This window comes from Cebus imitator, unplaced genomic scaffold, assembly GCF_001604975.1.
Source record: "Cebus imitator isolate Cc_AM_T3 unplaced genomic scaffold, Cebus_imitator-1.0 Scaffold215, whole genome shotgun sequence".
NCBI lineage: Eukaryota > Metazoa > Chordata > Mammalia > Primates > Cebidae > Cebus > Cebus imitator.
The window spans coordinates 2,293,264-2,308,175 of record NW_016107530.1 but is presented as its reverse complement, the minus strand read 5'-3'; the positions used below and the strand labels follow the sequence as shown (position 1 = coordinate 2,308,175).

At 49.7% G+C, this 14,912-nt stretch overlaps 1 protein-coding gene across 33 annotated transcripts in view; it reads left to right on the top strand.

Annotated features, from left to right (window-relative positions):
- COL13A1 (collagen type XIII alpha 1 chain) overlaps nt 1-14,407 on the top strand; it is a 158,256-nt gene extending 143,849 nt beyond the window's left edge. For 15 of the 33 annotated variants that reach the window (XM_037745853.1, XM_037745845.1, XM_037745860.1 and 12 more), the window contains 3 exons: nt 949-1,002; nt 1,938-1,973; nt 9,166-12,238. In XM_037745853.1, the coding sequence (XP_037601781.1) occupies nt 949-1,002; nt 1,938-1,973; nt 9,166-9,300 (225 nt within the window). In that variant the 3' untranslated portion in view covers nt 9,301-12,238. The other 18 variants (XM_037745861.1, XM_017548913.2, XM_017548912.2 and 15 more) reach the window with 8 other exon arrangements.
- Nucleotides 14,408-14,912: the final 505 nt, after the last annotated feature.

Sequence of the window (14,912 nt, the reverse complement as noted above, 5' to 3'; positions counted from 1 at the left end):
AGGAGGGAAAGAAAAGAAAGGAACTAGAGAGCTTCCTCCACTTTAGTTTCTGGTCACCTTGTGTCCTTCTCAGGTTCAGCCTGACAAGGCCCTGGGTGCCATTGTCACTGGACATGCCTAAAGTTTGTAATAATTTAGGGAAACAGCATGGAACAGAGGGCCAGGTGGTATTTAGACCACTGCTGGAGGACAGCAAGAAGTCAGGAGGCCAGAGCCACAGGCCAGGCTCCCACGGTCGCTGTCCAGGGATGTTGGCCATGTCCGTGTCACAGGACTCGCAAGCTCCAGCCTTGTCCTGCTGGAATGGGCATGTCCGAGGGTGAGGGTGAGGGTGTTGGCTGAGTGCAGGCAGGGGAGCTGCATGTCTTTCCATATCGGCTCTTCCCAGCCAGCCCTTGGCTTCTACACACTCAGGGCTCGGAGGTCCCTGCGTGGGCATCCATCGAGTTCCCTGCCTGCGTGGACAGCTCCCTGTGCTCTCCATCTGCCCACCTGCTGGCTCTGTCTCAGGTGGGGAGGGTGGGAGCTTCTGCAGAGGGTGCAGGCTTCTCTGTGACCACCAGCTTGGGGAAACCAGGAGGCTGCTCTGAGGGGTGACCCTGGAGGCTCTGGAGCAGAAAGTAAAGCTCTTTCTCTTTCCCTGCCTTCGTGCTCTGCTTTCTTCTTCCCTGCTTCTGCCTCAGGCTAGCCAGGCCCAGGACACCATGGGTCATTCTGGGGGGGATTGGCGGACAGGGTCTACTGGAGGGAGAGTGAGGGGGGCTTCTGTGCCTCCTCCCCAGGGCAGTGTTAGCATCAGCGGCACCCACCTTTCCCACAGCCCTTGCTTCCTGGGGGGCTCTTGAGGGGACTGGAGAGGTCTCCTGTGTTTCATACCAAAGTAGAAAATGGCAAGGAAGGTTGTTACCACGTCTGGGAGGATTCATGCATTTCTCTTTCCCATTTCAGGGCAGCAAAGGAGACCCTGGGATGACAGGACCAACGGGAGCAGCTGGGCTTCCTGTGAGTCTCTTGGGATCAGAGCTTCCTCTCTGCCCATCCCGGCCCCCATTAGAAACACCCAGGGCCTGCAGCACAATTCTAGGGCCCAGGGAGAATTCTCATTTCTGTGACAGAGGAAGCTGCCAAGAGGCAACGGGTGATGGGCTAGCACGTCCTGCCGGGCACTGCATTGTGAGGGCATCAGGGCCTCTGCCATGCGGACCCTGTGATGGGATGAGAGCCCCTCCCACTGTGTTAAGTGCAGCCTGACCTCAGCCATGAGTGTGCCGTGGCCCCTGCCCTCAGGAGGGGCAGAATCAAATTCAGAACCTGTGATAGGAGGAGAGGCTTCATGAGTGGAGCAGCTTCCCATGGGAGCTGGGCCTTGCGGGGGAGACCTGGCTTTCCATCGCAGCATCCTTTCCCATCACTTTGTTACAGAAATTGGGTGTCTGCCTGCAAGAGCCCGCACTTTAGTTTCCCATCCGCTGGAGGCTGTGTGTGTTGGCCAGGTATGCACATCTGGGCCAGGCTTACCTCGTGCTAAATTCCCCTAGCTAAAATATTGAAAAGAGGGTCTAGCAAGAGCCTGGCAGGAGAGCCCTGGGGACTCCCCTCTGCTAAGAGCACTCCTTGCCCTGGCAAGCACATCCTCAGAACTCACCCATCACCTGCGGTAGTGACCTTGGGAGAACCCAGCCACAGGCCAGGATCTGGGCTGCAGAGGTGAGAAAACTAGAACTGTGTTCTTGGCTTTGCCCAGAATTCTTCATTTGCCCCTAGGTCAAGTTTTCTGAGCGGTTTGCTTCTCCATCCCGCTTCCGTATAATGGGAATAATTGAACCTGTCTCTGAGGAGTGAGGCATCGGGGAGAGCGTTATGAGCCTGGAAGGCAGCACTGCAGAGCGCCCTGTGTTTCTGCACTAACATGCCTTTGCTCCTCTGATCTCTCGAAGGGTTTACATGGACCACCTGGGGACAAGGGAAACCGGGTGAGTCTGAGACTCTGCACTCGGGTGCCGGTTACTAATGTCTTCATGATGGGGTAGAATGATCAATCAGTGATTCCTGACCAACATGGCAAACACAGTTTTGCCTGATAAACCATCCTAAATTGAAAGGCTTTACAAGGAGGGCCTTCACCTGTGATTTGCAGGGAGCCTGGGGCCTGATCCTTGAATGGAAGCATGTATTTTTCCATACCACGAGGAGGGACCGAGTCCCACGGCAGCCACCAGCTTAGCATTGACATCCAGCTACAAGAGCCATGCGTCCAGCTCTTTCTAGGTTGCCTTGATATTGGGCCCCTAAATGATCGTTTTAGATCCATTGCTACCTTGTCCTCGCCTTCTGAAACTTAGTTTTGCCAGGCATTCCAGGCCACTAGTGAGAGAGAAAATAAATTCCAGCTCCAAGAACAAGCAGACGGCTATGGGAAGCACCCAACCCTTTTAAAAAAAATATTACAGCCAGTATTTCTCTTGGAAAGAGTCAGCAGAGCTCTGAAAGGACTTGCACCTTCTCAGGCCCTTGCTGTCCGTTTGGTTTCTGCCATCTTCACCAGGACACACTTACCAAATGCCCATGGTACCCATAGCCATGTGACAGGGTGTGACACCTGCCACAGCCTTCAGCATGTGGGCCCAGCAGGGAGAATTTACAACTGACCAAGAGATGGCCTTTGGGTTCCCCTCAAGGGTCTCATCTGCTGCCCTATCATGGGGCTCTGTGGAGTGGGGGGCCACACGCCCTAGAGGCCAAGTGTGTCTTCTGGTGGGTCATAAAATCCAAGGCACTTAGTGGAGAAGAAATGGAAGGAACAGATGGAGAAACAGGGCCCAGAACAATGATTACATGCCCTGGGTTCCCATGGAGCGTCAGAGCACAAGGTCTCCAGAACCCAGGTCTTGTGGCTGATCTTTGCCCACTGATACCATGTTCATGCACGGAGTGTGCCAGAACATCTATGCTTCTATCTGGCAAGAGTGAATTCCACTCCCTTCAATTCAACATCTATTTACTGAGCACTCCCATTCTCCTAAGTGCTCTTCACCGGCAGCAGGTCAAAAGCAACTCAGTTTGTCCCGCATCTTCTGTAAACAAGAGGGAGCGGCAGCGCCACCCCTGGCCATGGCAAGACCAGGTCTGGAAACTGCCAGAATAAACAGACCTGCTTCCCAATGCTCCAAGGCACGCTGGGAAGGACTTTCCTCAGTGTGGCATCAAAGGATTCAGGCCTCTAAAATCTTTGATCATTCCACCTCTTCATTGGCATACTAACTTCCTTTCAAATGTCATTCTGACGTGTTCTAGTTTTCTTTATTATATTCAATCAGTATTTTCTAAACCTCCTTCTTAAGACTCTTTCAGTTGGCTTGAGACGCTGAGCAGTTTGAAGGCTGCAAAATTGATCCTTCAAGGCACAATGACCGTGTTGCTGGTGAGGTGGAGACAGGACAAGTACCCTTGTCACAGAGGGAGGCAGGGGCTGGTGGCTCTGGAGCTGCAGGAACCGAGGTTGTCAAGTCATCCACTGAGGCCCCAGGAATCAGTGGGAAAGTATTCCTCATCCCCCTCCCTTTCCTGATGTTTGACACACTTTCCTCCATCCCATTTACAAATTAGGAATGTGTCACTTAGCAAAAGTCAGCTTCAGAAAACAGTGAGCTGGCATGCACCTTCTTGTGAGCATACCATAAAAAGCCAATGGACTTATTCCCAGACAGCATGTTACCAACTCAAAGGGCGGCTTGTTCTCTTCATTCCGGGGATTTGACTCTCAGGATGTCCGTATGTCCTGGAAGAGTCCCCCCTCAATCTTCCCTCCCCATTCTGACCTTTTTTATTTTTTCTTTGAAACAGTATCTCGCTCTGTCACCAGGCTGGAGTGCAGTGGCATGATCTCGGCTCACTACAACCTCTGCCTCCCTGGCTCAAGTGATTCTCCTGCCTCAGCCTCCTGAGTAGTTGGGACTACAAGCACGTGCCACCATGCCCTAATTTTTTGTATTTTAGTAGAGATGGGGTTTCGCCATGTTGGCCAGATGGTCTCCATCTTCTGACCTCATGATCCGCCCACCTCAACCTCCCAAAGGGCTGGGATTACAGGCATGAGCCACTGCACCCCACCCCCATTCTGACTTTTTTATACCACCAGCCCTAATAGAACTTTAGGGGAAGATGTGAGAGCTTGGTAATGACACCTCCAAAACAAAGAAAGGCCTGAGAAAGTCAGTGCTTGCTCCACTAGGGACAGTTTTGGGGGTTGATAGAGGGGTTATGCCAGAGTATTGACACTTTGATCAAGGTAAAAATGCCAGAAGGACCAAAACAACATTCTGATTAGAAGCTGCATGGTCACCTGTGAAGGGAAAGCTACAGATATTCAAGTTCCCCTGCCCCACCTGGGTTTTGGAGGGTGGCTCCCTATAGGGCAACCCCCAAACTTTGTGCACATCATGCTTCACTGCATGCACCCCATCAGAGATTTGGTTTTTGGTGGCTTGTTTGTTTTTTTTTGAGACGGAGTCTTGCTCTGTCTCCCAGGCTGAAGTGCAGTGGTGTGATCTCCACTCACTGCAACCTCTGCCTCCCAGGTTCCAGCGATTCTCCCAGCTACTAAGTAGCTGGGATTACAGGTGTGTGCCACCACGCCCAGCTAATTTTTTGTAGCTTTAGTACAGACAGGGTTTCACCATGTTGGCCAGGCTGGTTTCGAACTCCTGACCTCAAGTGATCCGCCTGCCTCGGCCTCCCAAAGTGCTGGAATTACAGCCAGGAGCTACTATGCCTGGCCCAGAGATTTGTTTTATTTCACAGTGAACCAAGATACAACCTTAAAAGTGTTGTTCTCCATGTCCCACCAAAGGATGGTCCCAGAGCCTCTTCCTGTTCATGGAAGGAAGGTCCTTGTCATGGGGGGCAAAGGCCCAGAGCCCCAAACCAGGAGCTTTCTAAGCATACACACCAGTGGAAAGAATATCCTGACCTTGTCACTAAGTAGCTTCCCTTCCCCTAAGTAGCTCTATGAATTTGGCCCCGGAGCCACCTTTAGGATAAGAAATCAGTCAAAGGATAAAGGGTGGCATGAATCTGGCAATTTAATCATCAGGAAAATCGGGGGTTACTGTGGGGCTGCCTGCAAACCAGCCAGCTGAAAAGGTCTGCGTGCATGCAGTGAGGCTGCGTCTGCTCTCTAAGATGCCCAACTTTGAGGGGTGGGGGGGTGCACGCATGTGTGTGGGTGCATGTGCATGTATGTGGGTGTGTGTGCATGTGTGTTGGTGCATATGTGTGCACGTGTATCTTGCTTCCTAAGTCCGTCTTGCCTCCTCACCTCTTCCTCTTCCACTATCTCTTTTGGCCTCTTCCTTTACTCCTTCTCCCCCGATATGTTCATTCGTTATGATAATCCCATGTCCTTCATCCTTTCCCTTCCTCTCACCAGCTTTCCATTCATCTCCTCCAAAGTCCACTGTCATACATTTACCCATGTTTTTAAGAAGCCTTTGCTCCTTGACTTTATTCACCCCTTTCTCAACTAGGGTTCCCTCTTTGCCAGGGTCTCTTTTGTGTCACTCTCTGGGGGTGGGAGGCAGGGAGACTGCAGGTGATGCTACTACTCCAGTAGCCTCAAATGACACCTGATTTGGGGCAATTGCCCAGATTTTTAGAATACAACACCCCATAGTATCCGCTACCTGCTGTGAAAGTCTGGAACACGCCAACCCTCTGTTACCCCCGGGGTATCCTGGACTTGGGATTCCCCACTCTAGCAGATTTGCCCATCTTCTTCATTAGAAAACTGCTCAAGACCCAGAGAATGAGAGGCCACACCCTGAGAGAGTTTATCAGATGGCTTCCCCACCCAAATAGCTAGTGGTTTTGCTGGTCTGCCCCTTGGGGATGATTTGTAGCATGATGTTCTTATTGGCAGACAAAATTTCAGGCTGATGGAAATATACCTAATATGTGCATACATATGTCATCTTAAACACATGTCCATTTCTAAGTAAGGATTTGCATTTTTAGAAAATTCATTTAGAATAATGCACTGGTTGCAGACAACCTCTGGAATCGAGAAATTTGCATAATTTCCAAAGAACTGAAGGAACACCAAAAATATTCTTTTGTTTGTTTGAAACAGAGTCTCACTCTGTCTCCCAGGCTGGAGTGCAGTGTCAAGATCTCAGCTCACTGCAATCTCTGCCTCCCGGGTTCAAGCGATTCTCCTGCCTCAGCCTCCCGCGTAGCTGGGATTACAGGTGCCCATCACCATAACCGGCTCATTTTTGTAATTTTAGTAGAGACAGGGTTTCGCCATGTTGGCCACACTGGTCTCTAACTCCTGACCTCAGGTGATTCACCCATCTCAGCCTCCCAAAGCGCTGGGATTACAGGCGTGAGCCACCACACCCAGCCAAAAACATTCTTATCCTCTGCCTTCCTCTAATGAATTTCTACCCTGCAGCCTTCCACTGCAGGAACACTGCACATGACCACCTCTGACCCCAACCTTTGGCTCCTATACTAGCTAAAAAGAAATCATTATCATTATGAAGCAGCTATCATTTTCTGTGTACATACTATGTGCTATTATTAAGCATTTAATGAGCACAAACACCTCACAATTTTTTTTTCAGGCAGAGTCTTGCTCTATTGCCCAGGCTAGAGGGTAGTAGTGCAATCATGGTTCACAGCTGCCTCAAACTCCTGTCCTTGGCTTAAGTGATCTTCCTGCCTCAGACTCCTGAGAAGCTAGGACTGCAGGGACATGCCACCACACCTAATTTTTTTATTCTTTGAAAAAATGGGGTCTTGCTTTGTTGTCCAGGCTGGCCCTGAACTCCTGGCCTCAAGCAATCCTCCTGCCTTGGCCTCCCAAACTGCTGGGATTACAGACATGAACCACTTTGCCCAGCCTCAGAACAAATTTTTGAGGCAGGTGTTATTGTACCCATTTTACAAGTAAGGAAACAAAGGCTCAAAGAAGTAGCCTCACAAAGTCATGCTGCTGTCGGAACCAATTCTGCCTTCAAGCCTTTGTCCTAACTAACATGCTGCCCAGCCTTTAAAGTCACCCTGGAGCGACACTGTTGAAGTCCCCAAGCATTAGATAATCCCCCTCCAGAGAGGAGAGGAGCTCCCAGGAAGATTTCCTATGGACACACTGAACCCCCTTTTTAGGAAACACACATATAAAAAATGCAAATGCAAATTCATTAAAGAGGTGATGCTTCACTTTTAAAAAGAATTCCCCACAGCTCTTCTTTAAATGGACTCTGACACATACAAAATAGAATTCAATTTAGAAAAATGATGTTTACTGCAGCTTTTCAGAAAGAAATGAATTCCTTAAACCAACACATTCATATACAAATAACTGTCTGAAAAAGATGAAGCAAGATACACATAGAACAGGGGAACCCAGCTGAGAACCAGGGGCCATCCATGAGCCCTGGACACACACATATATGTGCACAAGGACACACATGTGTGTGCGCATGGACACATGCATACAAACGTGTTCATGTGCCCAAGCACATACCAACACACACTCATACATGTGCATGCACACATATATACACAAGGACACACTTGTACCCTCATACACACATGCACAGGCACATATGTGCATATGCTCATACATGCTATGTTCACACACACCCCAGGGCTCCAAGCAAAATCACCTCGCCTCCTAGTAGAATGTCAAAGGGATAAACATTAATTGGGGAAAAAAGTTGTCAACCCATAGCCTTTCAAAATAGACCCTTGAAGAGAAGGAAGTTGGTCCCTAGCCACTGTGTTCCACACAGACCCACCCTGGGCTTAGTGTTAGCAAAACTGGCCACCCAAATCTTCCATCTGTGGTTCCCTCCACCTGCAGCTCTGAGCCCTGCTGCCATCCTCCCCTCCCTCTCCCACCCACCTTAGCCAAATTCTCAGGGGCCTGGGGATGGGGAGGAGGTGGGTGTGGACTCCAAATCCTATTGGGGAGAATATCCTAATTAAAAGCATCTCTTTTTCCCTCTTTAATTTTATTTTTCTTTTTCTGTCTCTAACCTTAACACATGAATGTTCCTAAAGTTTTGATGTTGTTTTTTTTCTCGGACTAAACCATTATTTCCAGGGGGAGAGGGGGAAGAAAGGCTCTAGAGGGCCTAAAGGGGATAAGGGAGACCAAGGAGCGCCTGGATTAGATGCCCCCTGCCCGTTGGTATGTTTTTGTTTATCACTTGTTCTGGTTTTTGTCCTTGAGGTTTGCAAGTTGGAAACAAAGAAGGCAAATAAGCTAAGATGAGAACCAAATGTCTACACCAGTGCTACCAAAATCTATCTGTTCATTTGACCGGTGAAATTCTGCCTGCTGTTGGAGTTGCTTTATAACCACAGCTGCAAGTAATTCGGGCTAAATCCGTTGCCTTTGAATCCTTTGCCTTTGAAGATGCAGAACAATTGATGTGTGGAAGTGAAGACACCACTAGGAAAGGGATTTTCAGGGAGGGCCTCAGCTCTTAGCTCAAGGATGGCTTTGGAAGCTAGTGTAGCATTTGTGAGCCACGGATTTGCCTTCTTTGTTTTGTGGCCACCTCTGTGGGCCGGCCATTCGAGCTATCTGAATTCTCCCTCAGTCAGGATGCAGGAACCAGAGTTAGTGTCTCCTCAGGGCCACTGATGCTCAAAACTGGGCAGAGCAAGGCTAGATGAAGGGCTTCTAATGCACAGCCTCCCAACGCTCACCAGCCATCCAGCTAAAACCTTTAAAGCTGCAGACCAGAATCAGTAGACAGACGCCCCATGGGAAGCCTTCTCAAAAGAGCCAACAGTTAATGATCACACGCATCTGCTGGGTTTCTCCAGTGCCTTTCAATCCATTTGAAAGTTCTAATAAGTATGATGCACTAAGTTGAAGTCTGTCTGTGTTTATACTAAGTGAATCTGTAAAGACAGGGAGATTAATGGAGAGGGGGCAGGTTGTACAGATGCAAAGCTGAACTCTCCAGAGCACAAAGAGAGCACAAAAGCTGGATTTGGGAGATGGGGGATCACCTGGGATTTAGCCCCTGTTTATAGATCCCTCAAGGGTCCTGCATCCTGGCCAGGGGAGGACTGGGCCTCTCCACTCCATGGTTGGAGCTGGCCAGCCTTTACCTGAATAATCATCGTGGTTGGTTTTATGAACAGGGACATCGAGGTTTTAAAGGAGAGAAAGGGGAGCCGGGGTTACCAGGGCTGGACGGACTGGATGCCCCGTGCCCATTGGTATGGCATCGCTCTTGCTTGCCTGCATGGCCAGTTTGGGCTTCCCCACGTGTGTGATTCATACCGCGTGCTTCCCCAGCCACCGTCCACACTCCTTTCCATCCTCCCCATCTCCACGTCCCACTTCTTCACTCTGTAGACACCAAGGGTCACCCCACCTTGGCTGGTACTCTGGGGGCTCCCAGCCATGCCACCCTCCTGCATGCGAAGTTTACCCGGATGTTTCCTGGCTTCCTGCGGCAGCTACTTCTAATGCACATCCACCTGATGTGAGCCAGCCCTCCCACCCTGAAGCTGGCTTTGGCTGCCTCTGATCCTCATCTCCAAACTGATTATAGACAAAGCTGCTAGATACTCCAGCTAGGAAAGTGGGTTCTTTGGACTAGTTCTCAGAACCATGACTTCTTTTCCTTGAGGCAGTGCAGTTAGTTCAGAATGCACTGGCTGAACATCTAGCAAAATGTGTGAATGAGACGCCTGAGTCAGCCGTGTATCCCCTGCCTCCTCCATCGCATGATTTGAGGGACAGAAGGGCAAGATTACCAACAGAAGATACTGAGAAGCTCTAGAATTGAGGTGGAGGAGGAGCCACCTGCCTGTTCTTCCAGGTTTGGTCATAGGTCACTGCCCAGGTGACACCATCAGAACTAGGGGATGGTCCAATGGTCCAGGATTAGGTTTTCAGATCCTAAAGCGTTTGTTCTTTTTGCTTAAATCTCCAAAGACAGTACCAGACCCTTCCTTGTCCCTTTCTTTCATGGTCAGATGGCTTCTTACTGAAGAGTCTGGGAGAGATGGAAAGGTTGAGAATATAGTTCAGGAGGAGGAAGGGAGACAGCTAAGGACCCCTCTTCCAAGCACGTCCCAGGCTAAGTGGTAGCAGTTCATTCCTGCCTGCCTGGTCCCTCTCTGGCATGGACAGTCTAAGCCTCCATGCTGATCCTCTTACTGCAGAAGAAGCAGAAGGGAGCACTTTATTGCTCTCCCCAGATTTCCCCGATAGGTTTGGAGTTCAAGAGTTATTTTATCATACCAGTAATAAATGAGAATTTGGGGCCTCACATCCCCACCCTGGGGTCACACAGGAATTCTCTTTGACAAAAGAGGAAAAGATATAAGGAATTATGCTGTGTGACCCTGAGAGGTGGTTGTAGAGCACCTTGAATGGCGTTAGGGACTTTTTAGGAGGAGCATATGCAAGAAAAGTAGAGTGCAGAGCAAGCAGGCAGGTCGCATGCTTCCTGTCCCTGACGGTCCTGCCAAACCCCATGCACACAGCCGGCACGGGCACCTTTCCGACCCAGACTTCTTGAATGCAGCCTGTACATGCACCTTTCCCATTCGAGACTTCCCGCATGCAGCCGGCACGGGCACCATTCTCAACCGGGACTTTCTGGTCCCATCCAAGCACCTCCCTTGAGCACCAGCCAGGTCTTCCCTCAGCCACAATCTCCTCCCACAATCCAGGCACCTTTAGTTCTGCCAGCAGCTGCCTTGGCCTCTCTGCTCCTCACCATACATTACTTTTCATTCTCTGCCTGCCCTGTCCTCCATACCCGCTGCCACCATCCACGTGCCAGTGGGAATGCCGCTCAGGCCTGCAGAGGTTCCTCTCCCTCCCAGCATCCATGTGATGTGTGTCGCACCACACCATGGCAGGCTGGGGAAGGGACACAGGGTCACCCTGAAACTGTGCAATGCACAACCTCCCCCTGCAATTCCCTCTCCAACCCAGAGGGGAAAATGAAGGTCACCCTGATTTGACTCTCCATGTAAAATGGCATTTTCTTCCGTAACAACCCATATCAATATGTCATTTTTCTATTACTGTTACTGGAGAAGAGTCTTCCCCCTGTTGTTTCTCACTCTGCCTCCTCCTCTGTGTTATTATGGACTCGGGGGACGGGGGAAGCTATTGATGGTCATTTTTACTACAAGACAACCAGACTTCCTAGGCTCTCCATATTGGGACCAATTCCTGCTGAATGCCAGGTGATGAGTGTTTTTAGCTCCTGGGGTGGGTGGATGATGTTAGACCAGGACAGCAGGGGACTCCCATTCCACACGCTCCCTCAGGACTGAGCACTTGCTCCAGTCTTCTGGAGCCCCGTGGCCATCTCCTTGTCTGCCCTGCCTGTCTAGCAGACTTTGACTGAGAACCAGATCTTTGCCCTTGGCCCAGCCTCGCCTTCTCCACCTGGTCTCTAGATTTCTAGATCCCCCAAAAGGAATGCCAGTGAGGAGGGGAGATGAGGGCCTAAGAAGACTCAGGAAGGTTTCTATCACTGAGGGCAGAACATGAACATCTCAAGGCTAAATGGGCTGCATGGTTGTTACCAACACAGGAGACTGACAGTGTGCAGTTGATTCCTGCACTGCACCCCCAAATTCCCAGCAAAGGCTAAGACTTTGCCAGGAACCATTGATTTCTTGCCGAAGGCATCTCAGGGCTGCGCTGCAATACCCATGAGGCTGCCTGTCCCTTCATGCCCCTCAACCCACCCCAGGGTTGATCATCAAAGAGGGACTGTCTGCATATCCTCCTCCCTCTGCTTAGGAAGAGAGACAGATAAGAGAATCAGAGGGCTGGGAGGACCCTTAGAGGTCACTTCAAGCAACTGCCCTTGCCCAGGTTTTATGGAGGAGGAAACCGAGGCCCCCTCATGCTGAGTGGCTTGCCCGTGAGCAGCCAGCACTCCACAGGGCCAGCGCAGAGACTGTTCCTTCGTGGCACACAAGGACATCTCTGCTTGCTGGCCCCGCAGGCAAGGACAGCCCCTATTGGCCTTGCACTGTGGCTGCATGTGACCTTAGCCAACGGGAAAACAGCCAGATTTGTTTCCACCTCCTTCTGAGGTTCTGACCTGGAGTAGAGAAAAAAAATAGACAAGAGTGTGTGGGCCACATCCTGATCAGCTGCCACAATGTGTGTGGCCCCTGTTACCCCTGTCCTGGACTGTCACAGGTAGTCTGAGCCCTCTGCCTTCCTTCCTCCTTGCAGGGCGAAGACGGCTTACCAGTCCAGGGCTGCTGGAACAAGGTAAGGTTTCCCATCCATTAGCATTGGGGCTCCATTCTCAACAGTGCCATACAGTTCCCACAATTTCCATTCTGCCTTGCTACAGATGAGGCAGCGAGACATAGGTCAAAAAGGCACTGTCTCAAAGGCAGGATGCCCATTAAACATCCCATACACTGCACACTCTTAACATTTTAAAATGCTTCTTAAGGTATCAGCAGACCCTAAGTGGAATGTCCATGCAGCCACACAGGTGACATCTTTATGCTTTGTGTGTTCAATGTACATAGTGTCTTTCTCCCAAGGAACTTTCCCAAGAAGTTTCAGATCATGTTTTTACCTTAGACATCAATCAGTTACACTCATAGAGTTCCTCTGAGGTCGTTTATGACACATGAGGACGTGTCTTAGATGTTGGGCATCTCAGTTGCTTACACTCTGATCTCACATGCTACTGTGCCTCCCATAGGGGCTGTGCCACTCACCACTCTACCACTCCCCTTGTATTTAAGCTCGCAGAGCTTCATGCCACCACACATGTGACCTGCAGTGCAGTCTCTCCTGGGCTCCCAGAGTTCCTACCGACAATGAGTTTTCATTGATTCACACTGCCCTTGGCATTTGCCATCATTACATCAGTCTGACAGCACAGGGCTGTGCCCTTGCACGCGATCACCCCATTCAACCATGGATCCCCAGAGCGCAGGGCTGCCCAGGCTGACAGGGGCCGTCTGTTTGCTAACTAACCCAGAAGCCCCGCATTGGTCCCCAGCAATAGTGGCAGCTGCTATGCTGCCCCATGCTGTCTCCCTCCACCTTGCCTCTCCAAATCTTTTCACCAAACCCCCACCACCATTGTCTCAAGGTTCAGCCTCATTAAGGGGCTGGAGACTCCAACCTTTTCAAGAGTCTGTGCTCAACGAATCCAGTCCTGTTCCAGTGACAGACGAGTCACACTTACTGTGAGATGAACAAGCTCCCCTGTGCTAAGATACCCGGAATCTCATTAGTGCACTGGGGTGGGTAAAAGTGGTGAAACCACCAAGACCCCAGGCCGACGTTGAACACCTTCTCGCCCGGGTACCTAAAGCACCCCCTAACCCAAGAAGGAAAAGTTCAACACTCAAGAGAGATTGCTCCCCAGAATCTGTCCCTGGAGCCTGTCCTCGTCCTCCTACCAAGCTCCACCTAGACCTAGTTAAAACACCACAAAAGCAGGTCAAAGGTGTGTCGAACAAGACCTCCAAACCCTGGCCCCCTAAAAAAATTCCTCTTTAAGGTTGCTGCCAGTGGTTAGGAGATAGAAATGGTTGAGCTTAGCAGGGGAAGAACAGCCACCACCAAGAGCTGCAATGTCTTGGAGAAGCAACCAGAGACCTTCATGACTACTCATTCACAGCGTAAGTCTAATCTGGGACGATGCAGTCGTTACAAGCCAGGCCTCCAAAGCCAGCAGAGAAAGAGAGTGCCCTCTAGTGACCACAAAGGTGAACAGAGAGGTGAACTTGGTTTCCTGCCCTCAGGGAGCTAAGGTAGCTACCAGTTTCTTCCACCTAGGGTCTCATGGTTCCCACAGCTCCCCTGTCCAGAACTCCCATCCAACCCAGGACAAGATTTGCCTCCCTTCCTACAAAGGAAATAAACCTCTGCAGACCCACTGAAACTAACAGAACATTGTTTTGTTTTTGTTTTGCAGTGATGCCTCTAACCTTGGATTGGCCTGTGTGTGTTTGTACATAGAATATTTATTTTTATACAGTTTTCACTTTTTGAAAATGCCAGAAGTATGATGCCTCTTACAGATTATTAAAAAAGAAAAACCTGCATATTTTGTACAGAAAATATCAACCTCTTCCCTTTTGTTTACAAGATGTTTTGTATAAGTCTATGTCTCTAATACACTTTTTGTTTATGAGTATGGTCGTAATGTCTGCATGATATTTGTGCACACTTATTAAGTATTGAAGCTTAATAAATTATTGTGTCCTGGTGCCAAAGGGGGCCAGCCAGAACTGAGGTGCTGGCTAGATCGTGTGAATTCACACAAATGTAGAGGTCCATGATATTTGCCAAGCTAGGTGTGTCTAAGAATATTTTAAACCCTTGTGGATTTTCATTATTAAAAAAATGAAACATGGCAATTCATGATCCTGAATAATCATTATATTAAATACATTCTCTTCTGTGAAAGCAGGAAGTCCCAGAAGTAGGGGTCCTCAGAAGCATGGAGTAAAGTTTTGAAATGTGAAGTTCAACAAAGGGGGGGGGGGGACTCTATCGAGCAATGTATGCTGTTACAGATCCCAAGTTTATCACAGTGCTTACTGTGTGAGCATTCAGTTGTGCTAAGGGCCCCCAGGGTTTCCAAGGAGCTATCTGCTCTTTTCTGTTGGGTTCTGGTGGGTTTTTGTTTGTTTCGCTTTGCTTTGAGCTACAATCCCTAGTAGCCGCTATTGCTAATCATGGCTGTTGACCTGAGTATGAGTTTGTGGGTTCACTCACAACTAGCAGTTGAAGGAGCTTTGCCTCATCTGAGGCTCTACTCCAGCCTAGGGTGCTCACAAAACATGCATAGATCTGGGCGTGGGCTGGGCCAATCTGAAGTTTTTATTTTTAAAAAAATAAGGTTGTATTGTTTTCCATATTTGTA